A 15,560-nucleotide genomic window follows, 5' to 3' on the forward strand; every position below is an offset into this window, starting at 1 on the left:
CTCACCTTGTAACTTTTCTGAAATCTCTCCCAGCCTACTGTGGGAACGGCATTTCCAAAGGAGATTTGCTGTGCATTTACCTTTTCCAATTAACCACATTAAAACCAGGTTTAAACAGGAAAAAACAATGGATTATATTTGAGAAAATGCAAGGCATGGCAATTCCAATAAGATCCACTATAGCCACTGCCTCAACGTTAAACACTAAGTTGCAGATGATCACTACTGCCAATTACCATGATAACAATTGCACTAAAGTTAAAAAGAAATCCAACTTGGAAAGCATCAAGATTTCTTTCATTCATGGTTTGGGTTGAAAAGTACTTTCATTCATGGTTGGGTTGAAAAGTGAAGAGGGTTATCATGTGACTTTTGCTACAAATTTGTTTTTAAAGGCCTGGAAATGCCTTCAGGACATCTTTTTCACACACTACTTGTTGCAGAAATTTACAGTTGTTTTAACATCTATTTTTCACTATTAAAATTAAGCTCATCACAGTGAAATGGAGTACTTGGGAGCAAAACAGAACTTCAGAGCATCATTTGTACTAATTACCAAAGCAGACTGATGAGAACTGGCCTTGAGAATTCTTCTTCCACCTAACCCTGTTAGTAGTTTTAACATATGCTAAAAGGCTAAATGAAACACTACAGGGGACCTAGTACTTATTTAGCTCTGCCAAGTTGTGCTAATGCACAAAATACCTTTGCTCTCATTTTATGTTGTGTTATTTAAAGAGTAAAGTGTTTTTCTCCTAAGTGAGGATCCACCATTGTATCATTTATGTAAATTCAAATCAATGCTTGCAAGCTGCATTTTAAGTGAAGAAAAAAACCAAAACATTTCTGACTTGAAACAATACCGGGGATCAGCATCAGTGCGAGTTCAAATATATGTGAGATATTCACAGAGGTAAAGTTTATCTAAAACTCAGGTTCAGATGAAGCTTTTCAGCATCATCCAAATATTCTGTAAATATCTGGACCTCAATAATAACAAAGCTTGAAAGGAAACTACTGAAGAAATTCATTAGGTGAGGCATAACAGCTTCACACTGACACAGCATTAACAACCCAAAAATCACCCTTCTGAATGAAGATACTAAGGACAGACAAGGACAGAAAGGGCAAATGGAAACACCACAAAGAGAAAGAAGCAAAAAATCTCTGCTAAATCTGTATTTAAGTGCTTGATGCACAATCTCCTTCCAATAGGTACCTGAATCACAGAACAACTTGAAACTGTGAAGTGGTTTGACACTATGATACTATTATAGAGATTTGGGGTTGAAGTAAGTATTTAACTTATGCAGCATAATTATTTTTAAAGAAAGGAGGCGGGAGAGAGTTCATATGAACTTCAGGTGAAGAATTTTAAAAGTTTATACAAAGCAATTAAACTGCATTAGACAATAACTGCTTTCCAATTTCTTCAAACCAGCACAGTTGGAGTTCTACAGCCACATAATCAACTTAATGATACTCTTCTCATTTGAAAGAAAGAAAACATTCCCCTCCAAACACAGCCAAAACAACACATCTTACTGACATTTTGAAATGTAGAAAATACGTTCTTATTCACCATGAATTGTGTCAGCTTTAATTTAAATAAGTATTTAAAGTTCAGTTAGGGTTTAACATATCCTAGATGCAAGAGGAGTTACCAGAATGCCAGTCCCGAAAAAAGTGAATTTAGAGGTCTAATCCAAGGCCCTCTAGATAATTCCTTAAGGTCCATGCGAACTGACTTGTTCTCTCAAATAACAATCCCTGATAGAATGCAACTGATTGCACCTGAAAAGTGGCAATTCATGCAATTCTGAGAGTTATCTTCACCTCTGAGGGATAAAAGTCAAAGAATAAAAAGTCCTGTAACTTCAACCTTTGGGATGCATCTCTGCCGAGAAAGAATTGTCTGTGCAAACCAAATTCTCTCTCTCGGTAATTAAAACATAATTACACAGAATGGTTTGGGTTGGAGGGACCTTAAACATCATCCAATTCCAACCCTCCTGCCAGGGCAGGGACACCTTCCACTACAACAGGCTGCTCCCACCCCATCCAGGCTGGCCTCGAACACTTCCAGGGCTGGGGCAGCCACAGTCACACCCAACTCACACAGAGGTGCCACCCTCTCTTGGAGGGAACTTCATACAAATACTAAGTAGGGTCTTACTATCTGAAAATTACTGAGATTTACCATTTAGCAAATTGACTTTAAACAGCAGTTTTTCAAGAAAGCTTCATCTAAGCTGGATAAGCAGAGGTGCAGGGATATTGAAGAGGAGGCAGACATGGTACTATCCATGCCCCCAGTAAACTCAGTTCAGGGCCTCCCTGTGTCAAGTGTGATTCTTCTGTACTCACTCTCAGTTTCCCTCTCCTGAACTTGCCTAGTCTGCTCTTGACCACACCTAAAGTCTCAGCAAACCACATCCTTTGGCAAGGGTATCACTCTAGACAACTCTGCTGTACAAAGAATCACCTCCTCTTATTCTGCATCTAACCCTTAGAAGTTTCCCTTGATGACCCTCAGCTTCTTGCATTAAAAGAAATGAAACAGTCACAATACAGCCACCTTCCCCACTCCATCTATGATTCTGAAGCTTATCTTCCTCCTCCAACATCTTTCAGAGACTGAAGGGTCCTGACTTGTTAAACTGGAATCTACTTCAGATCTTTGATCAACCCTTCTGTTGTTCTGTGAAATGTTTACAGTTTCACTATATTAATTTCTGAAGTTACATACAGACTTTCTGTAACCCCATGAAAATTAGCTTGTATAGCTTAAATAGCTTGAAAATTAGCTTATACCCCAAACTTGTTTCTCGAAATACTTCTATCCTCACCAAGCAGAGTCCATGTGCTCCAGGAGAGCTTTAGCACACTGAAGCCACGAGCACAAAGATTCTCTCCTCACCAAGCACACTCCAATCTCTCAGTCCCAAAGTGAAAGCAGACTCCATATGCACCATCCATTCCCTGTGAATGAACATCCTTCTGGCAAAGGTCACAGAAACTCACAGGGATCATCTCTGCAACTACAGCTCTGGGGTGCTGTGAGTCCAGATTTTACCATTTCAATTCCTTGTACATTCCATCAGCTTCTGTACGGAAGCAAGGAAGGAATGCAGGGCACAACACAGAGTTTGCTGTGTGAGGGAAATGGAAGGTGCTGGAGAAATGAGACTACTGACTATGGGAAACAACACAAATCACAGACAGCTGAAGGAAGCGAGAAGGAAACAGTCACAGCTGACAAGGAAATCAACAAGAAAATGGACAAAAAGGTGAGAAGAAATACCATGTAACAAACACCTATCTAGAAGCCACTGGAAATGGACAGAAGGAAACTGCACATCAGGCAAAGAGACAAAGAAGAGTAAACCTCAACTCAGTGAACCTTGAAACAATGATTAAAACTGAAGAGAGAATGAGAATGGAATATGAGCGTCCAACAACATAAAAAACCCAAGAAACTGGCAAAGAATGCTGGAGGCAAAAAAAAAAAAAAAAAAAAAAAGAGGTGATATTTGGAAGAAACGAGAGAAAACACTGTATTCACTCAACACTGACACAGAAGATCCCAGACTATTACCACTGGCTGTGAATATCCTGAATCTGTGCAATCCCTGACAAAGCAGGCATCCCATGCTGCAGTGAGCACTGCCCTCAGCCCTGCAGCATGGCCTGACAGACTGCCAGCCATGGGATGCTTCTGTCTGTCTGTCTGCCATCTCCCAGAGGACAGAAAACTTGTCCAGGCATCAGAGCTGACCTGCCAGTGCTCAGCTGCTGCTCACCAGTGCGGGACTTGTAAGCAGCAGGGAGGACCCAGGTGGAGACAGGCAGCTTTAGGATGGGGATGAGACAAAAGCTGCCTAAGAACATCTGAGAGACTGAGAGTGGGACTCCAGAAACCTGGAGCACGTGTGAGCACCTGGGCAGGAGACATTTCATGGTTTCTGTGGTTGGACCTTCCTACAGAACAGATTAAATCATGGAGCAAAGGTCTGTGCAACTTAAAGGGCCTGCCATGAATGTCACTGATCATGGTGTCAAATCCCACGAGGCACAAGTCCTACATGAGAGAATTAAACACATTATGGCCACAATGGCAATTGTTCAACCTAAGCAAAAGGCAGGATTTTGGCTGCCTGTGAAACCCTTCTTTGGCCCCATTTGTGTGACACGCCTTCTGTGCTCTGAGAAAGACACAGACCATCTGGAGAAAACTCAAACCAGCAAGAAGGATCTGAGCTCAAGAAAACATCATCTACAAAGAAAGTAGGAACAAATTTGGGATTTCTGTTACGAGGTAAAGCATGCTGGGGAAATAAATGAGAGACTTTTGCACAAAGCTGTCCTCCATTATCCTTGGCAGATGGTACGAGTAGCAATGGAATAAACCCAGGATGAGGAGAATGTGTGTTAGATGTGAGCAAAGTGGTTCCAACAGTAAAAACAAAGAAGAGACTGGAAGGGACTGTTTAGGGAAGATTTGGAGCTTTTATTACTGGAAGATTTAAGAGCAGTTTATGTAAGCTTGTGTCAGGAATGACAGCTGTAGATAACTGCCTTGGAAAAGGAGGTGAATTAGATGAGTTCCAAAGGTCCTTTCCTGCCCTATAAATCCAAGGAAAAGTTGCTTTAACAATGATTCGTCACAGAATTCTTCTTGAGACCATTTCCCTAAAAATGCATGAACAAACAGGATGGAAAACCAGTAAATATTTAACTTTTTTTCTCATTTTTCAGTGTGTGGTCCTAGTCTTTAGCTGTGCCCTGTTAGCCAAATCAGTAATTCCACTCTGGGTTAGACTGGTCATTAATATAACGCTGACGTAGTACTTCAGTTTGGAAGACAAAGGAATGCTATGTCCTCTTTCCAGATGTAAATCACTGGATTCACAGGAAGATCCCATAAATGCTTATATGGATCTAGAGCTGGAAATGTAAAGGCAAAACTCTGCAATGGCTTCAAATGCCCTGTGTCATGCATAAGGTCCATTCTCTGCAGAACCTATCCTTGGAGAAAAACATTCTTATAAAATCTGTATCACAGTACATGTTCATAAAAAGGAATAATCAGTTTCAAAATTAATCTTAATATTTATATCTCCTTAAAACATGCGCTTGACTTTACAACTTCAACAAATTTTTATACATATTTTAATATTAAATCTTTTATCTAACTTCCTCCTGTCTAGAGATCTAGCTTTTCCTCCCAACACTGCAGTATTATTCTATCCAGAATAATCCTATTCTGTCTACTCTCTGCCACTCCACAAGTTCTTCTTCCACTCAGTGTTGCTCTGTTACAAATTTTGTAATGTGCTTTAAGATTAAAAAAAAAAAAAGGATCAAAAATAAAGAAGTTCACTGCTACTTTTTTACTATTTTCTTTGTTCACACAATCTACAGATGTTCACCAACCGCTTCCTCTCAATGGAATAAAGCACCCAAGCCCTCCATCCCCACACTCCAGATTTCATCTCAGCAGCAGCAGCAACAAAACAGGGAATGGCGCAATTGGTCTGGAATGAAAATTACGTGCTTTGTCCAATTACAAGTGAAGCAAGAAAGCAGGAAGGTGTTTTGCCAGTTCTTTGGGGTTTTTTTGTAGTTTTAGCAACAATCTCACAAGAGCAGATATTTAAGCAGGCCAAAGCACCAAAATCAAAAAGAGCTGTGTGAAAACCTCAGTTTCTACTTTTCAAGAATGTTCTGTCTTCATGATTATGGCAAAAGGACCGAAAACATGCAATTAATGCAATTCACATTCTCTGAGCGCAGACAGAAAGTAAAATGAATCAAAAGGTGTTTTGTTCTTCTATGAAATTGTGTTTCTAGGCCATTCTCCTTAGCTTTTAATGCCAGGGGTTGCCAATGTGGGAACCAGAGGAGGAAGGTGGAAGTGGGCTCTGCTCTGAGTCGCAGCCGGCTCCTGGCTCCCTGCCTTCCCCAAGGGCTGCACTTCCCCTGCTCTCTGCAGGCAGCACAAACCAAGGCAGCAGATTCCTTTGGAAGAAACTGGATTCCACTCAGCCATAAGTCCCGGCCTGACAGAAGCTTCTCACAAGGCTTATAAAAAGAAAAAAGGGAACAACCAAAGGAAAAGGCTCCAAAACCCATGATGCTCGTGATATATAGGAGCTGGCAGTGTTACTCCTGCCACTGCCAGGCTTGGGAGTTTATCTCTGCTTGATGTTATTGCCCCTCCCCACATGTGGTCAATAATTCACTCACTCCTTTCAAGCACACGCCTCAGCCCTTTCAGCCTCCCTACCCCACTATGGCTCAGACTCTCTTTATTTTAATGGGGTTTTAACACATTGCTTTCTGAGCACTAATCCTGAATCTGTTATTTAATTCCCTGCCCAATTCCACTCGCTGTCAGTATTCTCTTGGTTTCCCATATCCCACCTCAGGGAGGTTCCAAAATTTACCAGCTCTCTCGCCTTTCTCTTGAATGTTTTTATTTAGCTACAGTCTCAGGAAGGATCCAGAGAGAAACACCACACAAGCCAAGTTCTGGCTAATCTCTCAGCTACTGAAATCCCCATCCCAGTTTTGACATGTCCTACTATGTTAAAATCACTGGGTTTTAGTAGTAAATTATTTAATTTTTTCATGGAAAAGACTTTATTTTACGCCCTGTGTCCTGTACTTCTCTAATTCCTTTATCTTCACTACCAAAGACAGAAACACAGAATTTTCTTATACTGAACTCTGAAAAAGCAATGCAAAAGTAGCTCCACCTACACCTTTATCTGCTTCTTGTGGAAGCCTGGATTCTTTTCTGTCTTCTAGGCAATTTCTGCTCTGTCTGTTATGATATACTCTCATAATGCTCCTATGTCTCACATACCTAAAGCTATTTTTAAATATACCAACTCTTCCATTTTATTAGAAAGTGGAAGTTACTTATGCTATAAAACAGAAAAGCTTACCAAGGAAGAGATGAAGCTGATGAGTATGAATTATTTGGAAAGCAGCTTAAAACTCCTTCCCCCAAGTAACAGCTTTAAGGCACTGTGGAGTCACTCTTTATCCTAAATCTTGATACATTTCCTCCAGTCGTTACATAAGCATTAGCAGAGTCTGTTATTTCACACACTGTATTTTCTCCCAAGAAAACAGAGTCAAGCACCCAGAATTCAGTCCTCCAGCCCCCTGCATGACACAATGTCAGTGGCAGCACTACACAGACACAAATGATTGATCAAACATCACAGATCAGAGGAAGCTTTTTTCAAGAAACACTTCCACAGAAACCCTGACATCTGGGGTTTTTCCACTGTTCTGAGGACATCAATGACTTCTACAACTAACCTCCATTCTGCATCCAAGTTTGAAATCAAAATTACCTGGGGTCAGAGAAACCCTCTGATTCCCAATTAACAGTTTCATATCTCCTCAATACATTTCTTTTCAAAATGTCAGAATCTGATCACTACTATTTTAATTAAAAATTAATAGTACTCAGCCTTTTAATACTTTGATCAGCCTAAGCAATGAGCACATAACAGCCACTCCATCCTGACTGATCAAAGTCAACACTTTCAGTTGGAAGGAAGAATAAGTTGAGGGCAAATAAGGGCTGGCTCAGAACCAGGCCAAAGTTTTTCCAGGAGACTGTTGTCCAGCTTTTAAGAAACAATCTATGGCTATGGAAAGTGGTGTAATCAAATATTCATGATAACAGCAAAAAAAGTAACCTTGAGAAGAACAGAGAATGGATGAAACAGCACTAAAGTTTTTGCAAATTATCCAAAACAGGGTCAAATAATGAAGCAAAACAGCTGCTCAATTCAAGCTGCTCTACGTATTTAGTACAATTTAATCTCAGCCTTGGAAAATTCCATCAAGAACAGAAATTTTTATGTATTTCACTCAGGTATACGCACAAGAACTATTTAACTGAATCTTCTGTAAGAAGGAAAGTAGCTCTTGAAATCTAAGAAGTTTGTGAGCATGTAAAACATGAAAATTATATATGCATCAAGTAGATTAAGTAATTCCTTGTGCATGGAAAATATGCTCTGTGTTGGATTAGGAGGAAGAGAAATGATGACGACAATTCTCTCCAAGTCTGTCAAAATATAATTACACCTGTAACTGTCTGGTAGCTGGTAAGAGCACCTTCTGCAGCAGGAGAGACCTGCAACTGGGTTAGAAGCTCTTATCAGAGCTTCACCAGAGAAGCTCTGCTAGAATTGTGTGACACCATTTCAACAGTAATCACAGACAGCGTGCTCTGGTTTCCCTCATGTAACATAATTAATACTTTCACTGCTTTTAGGTTAATTTGTATTAATAAAAATATTAAAAAATACCAATGTTATTTTCTCTGTTATAAATTCCAAAACAAGGAAGAACACAGGAGACATGGCAAGAGATTTGGTTTACTTTGTTCCTGAAAATACACTCACACAAGCTGCAACATCAAAAAATAACTTTCTATAAATTTGCTAATACACCATTTCCTACACAGCAGGAAAGCTTCAGTAATCACATTTTATCTCCTATCACTTATGCCTCCTTTCATTTACCCAGCTGTAACTCAAGGCTTTCCCAGAGCCCTGTGAGGACAGCACTCATGGAACGCGCTTCTCACCTTGATCTCCCCGTACGCCAATTACAGCACAGCCCCAAACTTCAAAGGAGCAACAGCGAGTCCCAGCCCTGTGCCCTGAGCATTCTGCACCCCAAAACCCCAGCCCAGCCCTGCCCCTGACTCAGCAGCCACCTCCTCCTGGCTCTCTCACTCACCTGGTTTTGGCTTCCACACCCACGGAGGCGGTGGAGCTCGCGGACTCCTCGGACACGGAGTGCTGAAGGACTGGTGTTAGCTGCTTGGTGCTCTCCACTTCTGTCTGGGCATCCTCTTCTGCAGACTGCTCTTTGACTTCTGGGAAAAAAAAAAAACACAAAAAGGAAAATATTTAATATTTTATCTGCATCTGGAAGCTTTCCTTTGCATAGAAAACATCCATTTTATTTACAGACAGGTTAACCCATGTAAGTATCTTCTGCCACACAACAAAATTAGAAGAATAGCAAATTAGCACATCTAGCTAACATGAAACTGAATGCTTACAACATTATTTCCCAAACACAAAGTACCACTGTGAACTAAAGCTGTTTAATAGCAACAAGAAAGGGGGCAAGGGGAGAGCTGTTCAGTGACAAATTTCATACAAGGCTGGAGTTTTAGGCATTTCCATTCTCCCCACATCTCTCATGCATCTGCTGTGTCAGCCCTGAGCAAACATCACAGTGAGCACGCTACTCTGGGGTATATTAAACCTTTTTTAATATTACCTATTACCTTTAACTTTGTTCAATTCCCTGCAAATTCATTCCTGGTTACACTAACCATGCTGGCACAGGGTTGAGGAGGTGAAGGAATTAAGGACCTGGTTTATGCCAGCTTAAACTTCGTTCTGAACTGAAGGAAACTAACCAATTTCTTAGCATACTTTTACATTAACTTAGCTGTTAGACAGAAAAATATATACATCTATATAAATATATAAATGTATAATTATATATAAATAAAAATATATACATCTAGCTGACAATGCTAGATTAGACTAGAAAGTTTGGTTTTACTCTGAAACAGGAAGTTGCCACTGTCTGTGCAACTTTAAATCCTCTTCCCAATCATTTCCCCCTTTGCTTGGAGTGAGTCAGGGATTCACAGGAAGGACATGGCAAAGCGCTGCTCCAAGTGCACCAGAATGCAGAGAACAAGGTTCCAGGCTGTACAGCAACAGAATTTGGAGTTTCTGCACTCCTCTGTACTTTGATTTTGAAACCTAAGCAACATAAAAATCACAAGACTCTGATAGATGTGCTTTGACATATCCAGCTTAAGATACATGTGCCTCATCCTGCCTGTGTCCATGGCTTCTAGATCTGTCTCACAGCAGTGCCATTTTGGTCCCCTTGAAAATTCCCAGTGAACACAGGTTTGAGCTCAGAGGCCAGTACATGCAGCTCTTGCAAAGAAGTCCAGTGAGAATAAAGCATCAGATTATTTAGAAAACTTCAGCAGAAGATACATTCACATTTTTTTATAAATTAACATACATGTCAAAATATAATTAAATATTGCAAAGGATAAATGACAAGTGGAGAAATGAAAGGGTAGAAGAATCTGCCACATGGGTGGGCACGCATAAAAACCTGCTACAAGCTTTAATCTTATAAATAAAACCAAGAAAAAGAGAGGAAAATTCTCAGAACATAAAACTGTGCAGCTTGGTCTCAAATACTGAAATCATACGCCTGCTACAGCACATGGAAAATGGGAAATCTGTCTTGTTTCATGCACAGAGATTGGAAAGAAGATTTTCTTTAACCTAACGTGAACTCATTTAGGAAGACAATGTATAACATTTAAAACCACCAGTGAACACCTCAAACCATAGTGACAAGAAACACAACATTAAGGAAAAAAAAAATTCCTGGTTATGACTGAGTGTTCCGAGTATTTATCTGAGCTGGTGTAAATTGAAACTGTATCTCCTACTTCAGTTAACTTAGTAACATATCTGAAATGTTTTTTGTACACCTGAAACATTCCGAAGTGACCGCCTGTCCAAAATTCCAATGGCTTGTGTTAAATCCCTTTCACCAGCCTATTCTGAACAAACATACTGAATCACGATTTGACACTATATAAATATCCCCATGGGAATGCATCCCTTGTAATAGTAAATGTCTCTGTACGGAAAACAAAACAAAATAAACCCAAACCCCACACCCTCAGTTTTTGGCGCATCTGCACAAACATCCCTGGATGTTTCCTGGATGAAGATTCCCGAAGCAGGCAGCGTCCAGCAGAGCCATTCAGAACAGTCCGCGGTGCATTTCCAAGAATGCTGGATCCAAGGGACAATCTTGTGCCAGTAACCCCCAAATTTCTAAATGCAACCTCAATGAAGAGAGCAAAACATAAACACCTATAAGACAGGCAGACGCCAAAGCTCTCAGAACAAAACCCACAGCACCGCCCGGGACAGCCACGCCTGAAGCGCTCCAGGAAGACCACCGGAAACCTGCTCTGATCCATCTTGGCCACTTTCTTTAACCTAGTTCAACTGTGCAAAAGGAACTCTGGCTTGGTTGTGCGCCTGCTGAAACTTTCAATCAAGTAAAGGAAAAAAGCCATTTACTCTGTGCCAGCTTTCAGCTCATTACCATTACTGGGCACCCAGCACACACTGGGAAGGCCAAGTTCGGGGGCGCTCTCAGTCACTCCCAGGAACTCTGGGCTGTGTGAGAAGACACAGATTGTTTCACTCCACATGACAACTATATGAGCTTACATCCTTATGGTGCATTTCCCCTGCTGTTTGCTTCTCCAGAGAAGGAGGGACCCAAATTATACTAAATGAGACAAACAACATCTCAGTTGCTGTCTCTGCAATAAAGCAAACTGTGCCTCAATATGCCGTTGGAAGACTGAAAACACGGTGCTCACTAAACAGCATGAAAATTTTGTGTGTTACTCGTGAAAAAAACTTTGTAGAAGTTTTTCTGCAGAAGATGAAGGAAGAACAGGAGCACTTCATGCATTTCATGAGTTAAATTCCTAGGATCTCAGCAGTGGCCTGGCAAGGGGACATCTCAGATACAACTCAGAGATGTTCTTGGAAGCAGCTGGCACAGTATGTTTAATGAACATCAGCAGATTTGGTTATGGCATTCTACTTTGAAGCTACTGGGAATGAAGGATCCATGGATGATTAATAAATGGGAAGCTCATTTGCAGATACATATGTAATGCTTTATTTTGCATCCTCTTTTCATGATTGTTTCTGGCACCATGAAGGTCTTGCCTCTGTATAGTGAGTTAGTGGGGAGATTGAGATTTAAAGATCTAGTTGTACAATTCCCTAGTGTCTCTAAGTTATTTTTTAATGCCATTATCCTTTACTGAAACTTTAGGAAAATACTAGGAAACACAGCACCTGAATTTTTTTTTATTACTTGAATACAATTGCATTCATAGTTCTTTCTCACCTGGCTGCTGAAGACAGAAAAGCTTACTTTTCTTATTAAAAGAAACCCCCCAAAAGTACAAGGACTAAAGTTCCTGTCCATATGGGCCATCAAAAGGCTTGAGACTTTCACATGCTATCCAACTTGGGTAACTCACAGAATCACATCTGGTAGAGGCAGCCCAGAGCCACCTTGTCCAAACCCCTGCTCAAGCAGGGCCACCAGAGCCAGCTGCCCAGATGGTTTTTGAGCATCTCCGAGGATGGAGACATGAAATACAAGGGGAAAAACTCAAATTGCCTAACACTGACAGGGGACAGACATACAGGGAAGTCACTGGGACTGGTAAAATTTACAGCATGTGTATTAAATTTCTCATTTAATTAACATTTCCATCACATTTGTTTCAGTAATATGTATGCAGTGGTGAAAAGACAGTCCTTAGCTTTACACTATTCAAGTTTTAATTTGGGTTTTTTCAAGGAGGAGAAAAACACTTCACAGAGGTCCAAAGATATCTTATTATTTTTATTCCCCTTTATAGAGCAGAATACAGAGAACACTCAAAGAAAATAACAAACAGCACATAGCATCCCCAGCTGATTATGTTGACTACCCACCTTCCTAACAGTAGCTGGTCTCCTTATTTACATGTCTTATGTAGAGATTTACAACATTCTGAGTAATAATTGTGCTGCTAATTTCCTGTTTTCCTGCTCTATCTCCAGAGCCCTTGGAAACCTCTCCCCATGTGAGACACACATGGGACATGCAGGCTCAGGAGGGAAGCCCTGGGTTTTGTGAGCTCCCTCTGTGGAAGGGCTTGTGGAAAGCAGGAAACTGGGGATGGCTGGGATTTTATTACAGGATCACAGCTTTCTTTGGGGATGTGATGAACCAACATCAACTTCAGATCTTAAATGTTCTTTTGCTTTTTTACAAACAATCCTTTTCCATTTTCTTGCAATCACAAGGCCCTATTCTACAAGCTACTTGAGTAAACATAAAGCAAAATAAAGAGATGTACGTGTGGGCTCTGCTGTGGCAATCAGGCAAAGGACAGACATCAGCATATCCAAAAAAGTTTTCTTCTGAATACTCAGAAACTACCTGTCAAGTCAAAACCTAAAAATACTGTAAGAGTTCTGCCAGAAAAAAATCTTTAAAATATTATAATACTCATTATGAAGTGACACTTAAAAAAAACCCCACCAAACAAAACCCAAAGACCTGTCATAAACATAAAATTAATATTCTACTATTAAATTAATATTCAGGTGCAGAAGGTTGACTGTTTAACTACTTTACTGTCAGACCTACTGATTAGGCAGACAGTGAAGCACATGTCATGAGCTTCCAAAACTTTCACTAAGAACAGAAAGCATTGCAGGCTGGAAAATACCAGGATCACCAAACACAGCAGGGAGATCCCAGGGCTCTCAACTGTTGCCTACCAAGATGTTCTGAGAGAGGGAGCAAGGAGCTTTTGAAGGCAGCCACAGCTATTTCTGCATGAGGAAGGGGTAGTGCTGTGTCAGGGAACAGCCAATGGGACCAGGTGCTTTACACAGCCCCACAGGGGGCTGCAGAGCTACAAACACACCAAAATGCTCCAGGAGTTTTGACAGATAAAAATCAGGTCAGTGCAGCAACAACATGAAAAGAAACCTAAACAAGGGAACGCAAACTATGAATTTAAAATGCCTACCTGTCCTGGGTTTGGCTAGCACAGTCAATTTTCTTTTTAGTATTGGGTACGGCACTGAGTTTCGGATTTTGGATGACATTTTGTTTTGGTAGCACACTGTTGTTTTAGTTGTTGCTAAAAAATGTTTACTCTAAAGCAAGGACTCTTCCGTTTCCCATGCTCTTCCAGCAAAGAGATGCAACAAAGAGCCAGGGGAGGGCATGGCCAGGACAGCTGACACCAACTGGCCAGAGGGATACTCCAAACCACAGAACACCAGTAGATCACAGAATGGTTTGACTTGAAAGGGACCTTAAAGATCATCTAATTCCAACCTCTTGCCATGGGCAGGGACACCTTTCACTAGACCAGGTTGCTCAGAGCCTCATCCAACCCATCCTTGAACACTCAGGGGGATGGGGCAGCCACAGCTTCCATGGGCAACCTGTGCTAGGGGCTCACCACTGTTCTAATCTCAACCCTGGGGTTTTACCTTGATCCAGTTCTCCTGCCCACCCCAGTGGGGCAGGGAGTGAGGGGGCACCTGTGTGGTACTCAGCAGACAGCTGGGATAAACCATGACACTACCCAGTACTATAATTACCAAGTTTCACTCACTTTTGTTCCCAGTTTAGGAACAAAATAAGTTTCCACTACTCAGAGTGCATAATTCTGTTACTGCTCTGGACACAATTTGATAGCAACGTCACCTCTCCTGCCAGTGGCTGAGGAAGTCACATGGAAAGATCTCTTAAGTGCAGAAATCTTCTACAATAATCTAAAAGAGGGTAGTTTTAGATTACTATTAGAAAAAAATTATTCTTGTGAAGGTGGTGAGATTCTGACACAAGCTGCCCAGAGAAGCTGGGGATGCCCCATCCCTGGAAGTGCTCAAGGCCAGGCTGGATGGGGCTTTGGAAATGTGGTCTATGGGGCCCTGTCCATGGAAGGAGGGTTGGAACTGAGTGATCTTTAAGGTCCTCTCCAATCCAAACTATTCTATAATTCTCTGATCTACATACTTCAACAGGTGTTAGATGGAAACAAGAAAAAAACCTGCAGTTATTCTTGTTCTGTACATTCCACTGTATATTTTGATACTTTTCATTCAAATAAGCTCTTAACTGCTAAATACATTTTGTACAGAAAATAAATGCAAGTTTTGTATTAGTTATAAAATAAAACCAAGATTCTCAATATAGGACCAAGATGCTCAATGTAGGACCATTTAAACTGTAATTTTGATCACCTAAAAAACATGAAACCCTATTATGGACAACCATAACATGCAACCTCCATGACTGAGGGACTTCCTAAGCTAGGAGTGATATTCAACAGCACTCATCTGATTATTTTGCCACTAATTTGTTTAGGTCTTCTTGAAACCCATGTCAAGTTGTTCATGCCCAAAGCATCCAGGAACAATGAATTCTGTAATTGCAGTAGATGCTGAGTGCAAATGCACCTGGCCCTGCTCTCTATGAACACCACCTGATGTCCCCTAATTTCTGTGCTGCACAACAAAATGAGTCATTATGCCCTGTCCATTTTCTCCATACCACTCATCATTTTCTGGACCCTATTACATTCCTCCTCAGTGAAATCACTTCAGACTGAAGGTTTTACCTTAACTGATCCCCGCACAGAAGCTATTACTTACTTCTTGTCATACTTGTTGGCCTCTCCTGTACTTCCCCAATTACAGCTCATCCTTTTGGAGAAGGCAAAGTAGAACTGCACGTGGCATTTAACATGCCAAGGGTTTATAAAGCAACAGAAAAAGAGAAAAAAAACCCCTTGCTGATGCTTCATTTGGCTTATCCCTTTGCCAGTAATTCCCAGAATTTCCTTCTCTCTT

General features: G+C 40.9%; 1 protein-coding gene across 7 annotated transcripts in view; it reads right to left on the bottom strand.

Annotated features, from left to right (window-relative positions):
• Nucleotides 1-15,560, bottom strand: part of KMT2C (lysine methyltransferase 2C) — a 189,118-nt gene that overhangs the window by 120,115 nt on the left and 53,443 nt on the right. For all 7 annotated transcript variants that reach the window (XM_030963992.1, XM_030964025.1, XM_030964040.1 and 4 more), the window contains one exon: nt 8,776-8,914. In XM_030963992.1, the coding sequence (XP_030819852.1) occupies nt 8,776-8,914 (139 nt within the window). The remainder of the gene's footprint in view (nt 1-8,775; nt 8,915-15,560) is intronic.

The sequence above is a fragment of the Camarhynchus parvulus genome, chromosome 2 (assembly GCF_901933205.1).
Source record: "Camarhynchus parvulus chromosome 2, STF_HiC, whole genome shotgun sequence".
NCBI classification, from domain to species: domain Eukaryota; kingdom Metazoa; phylum Chordata; class Aves; order Passeriformes; family Thraupidae; genus Camarhynchus; species Camarhynchus parvulus.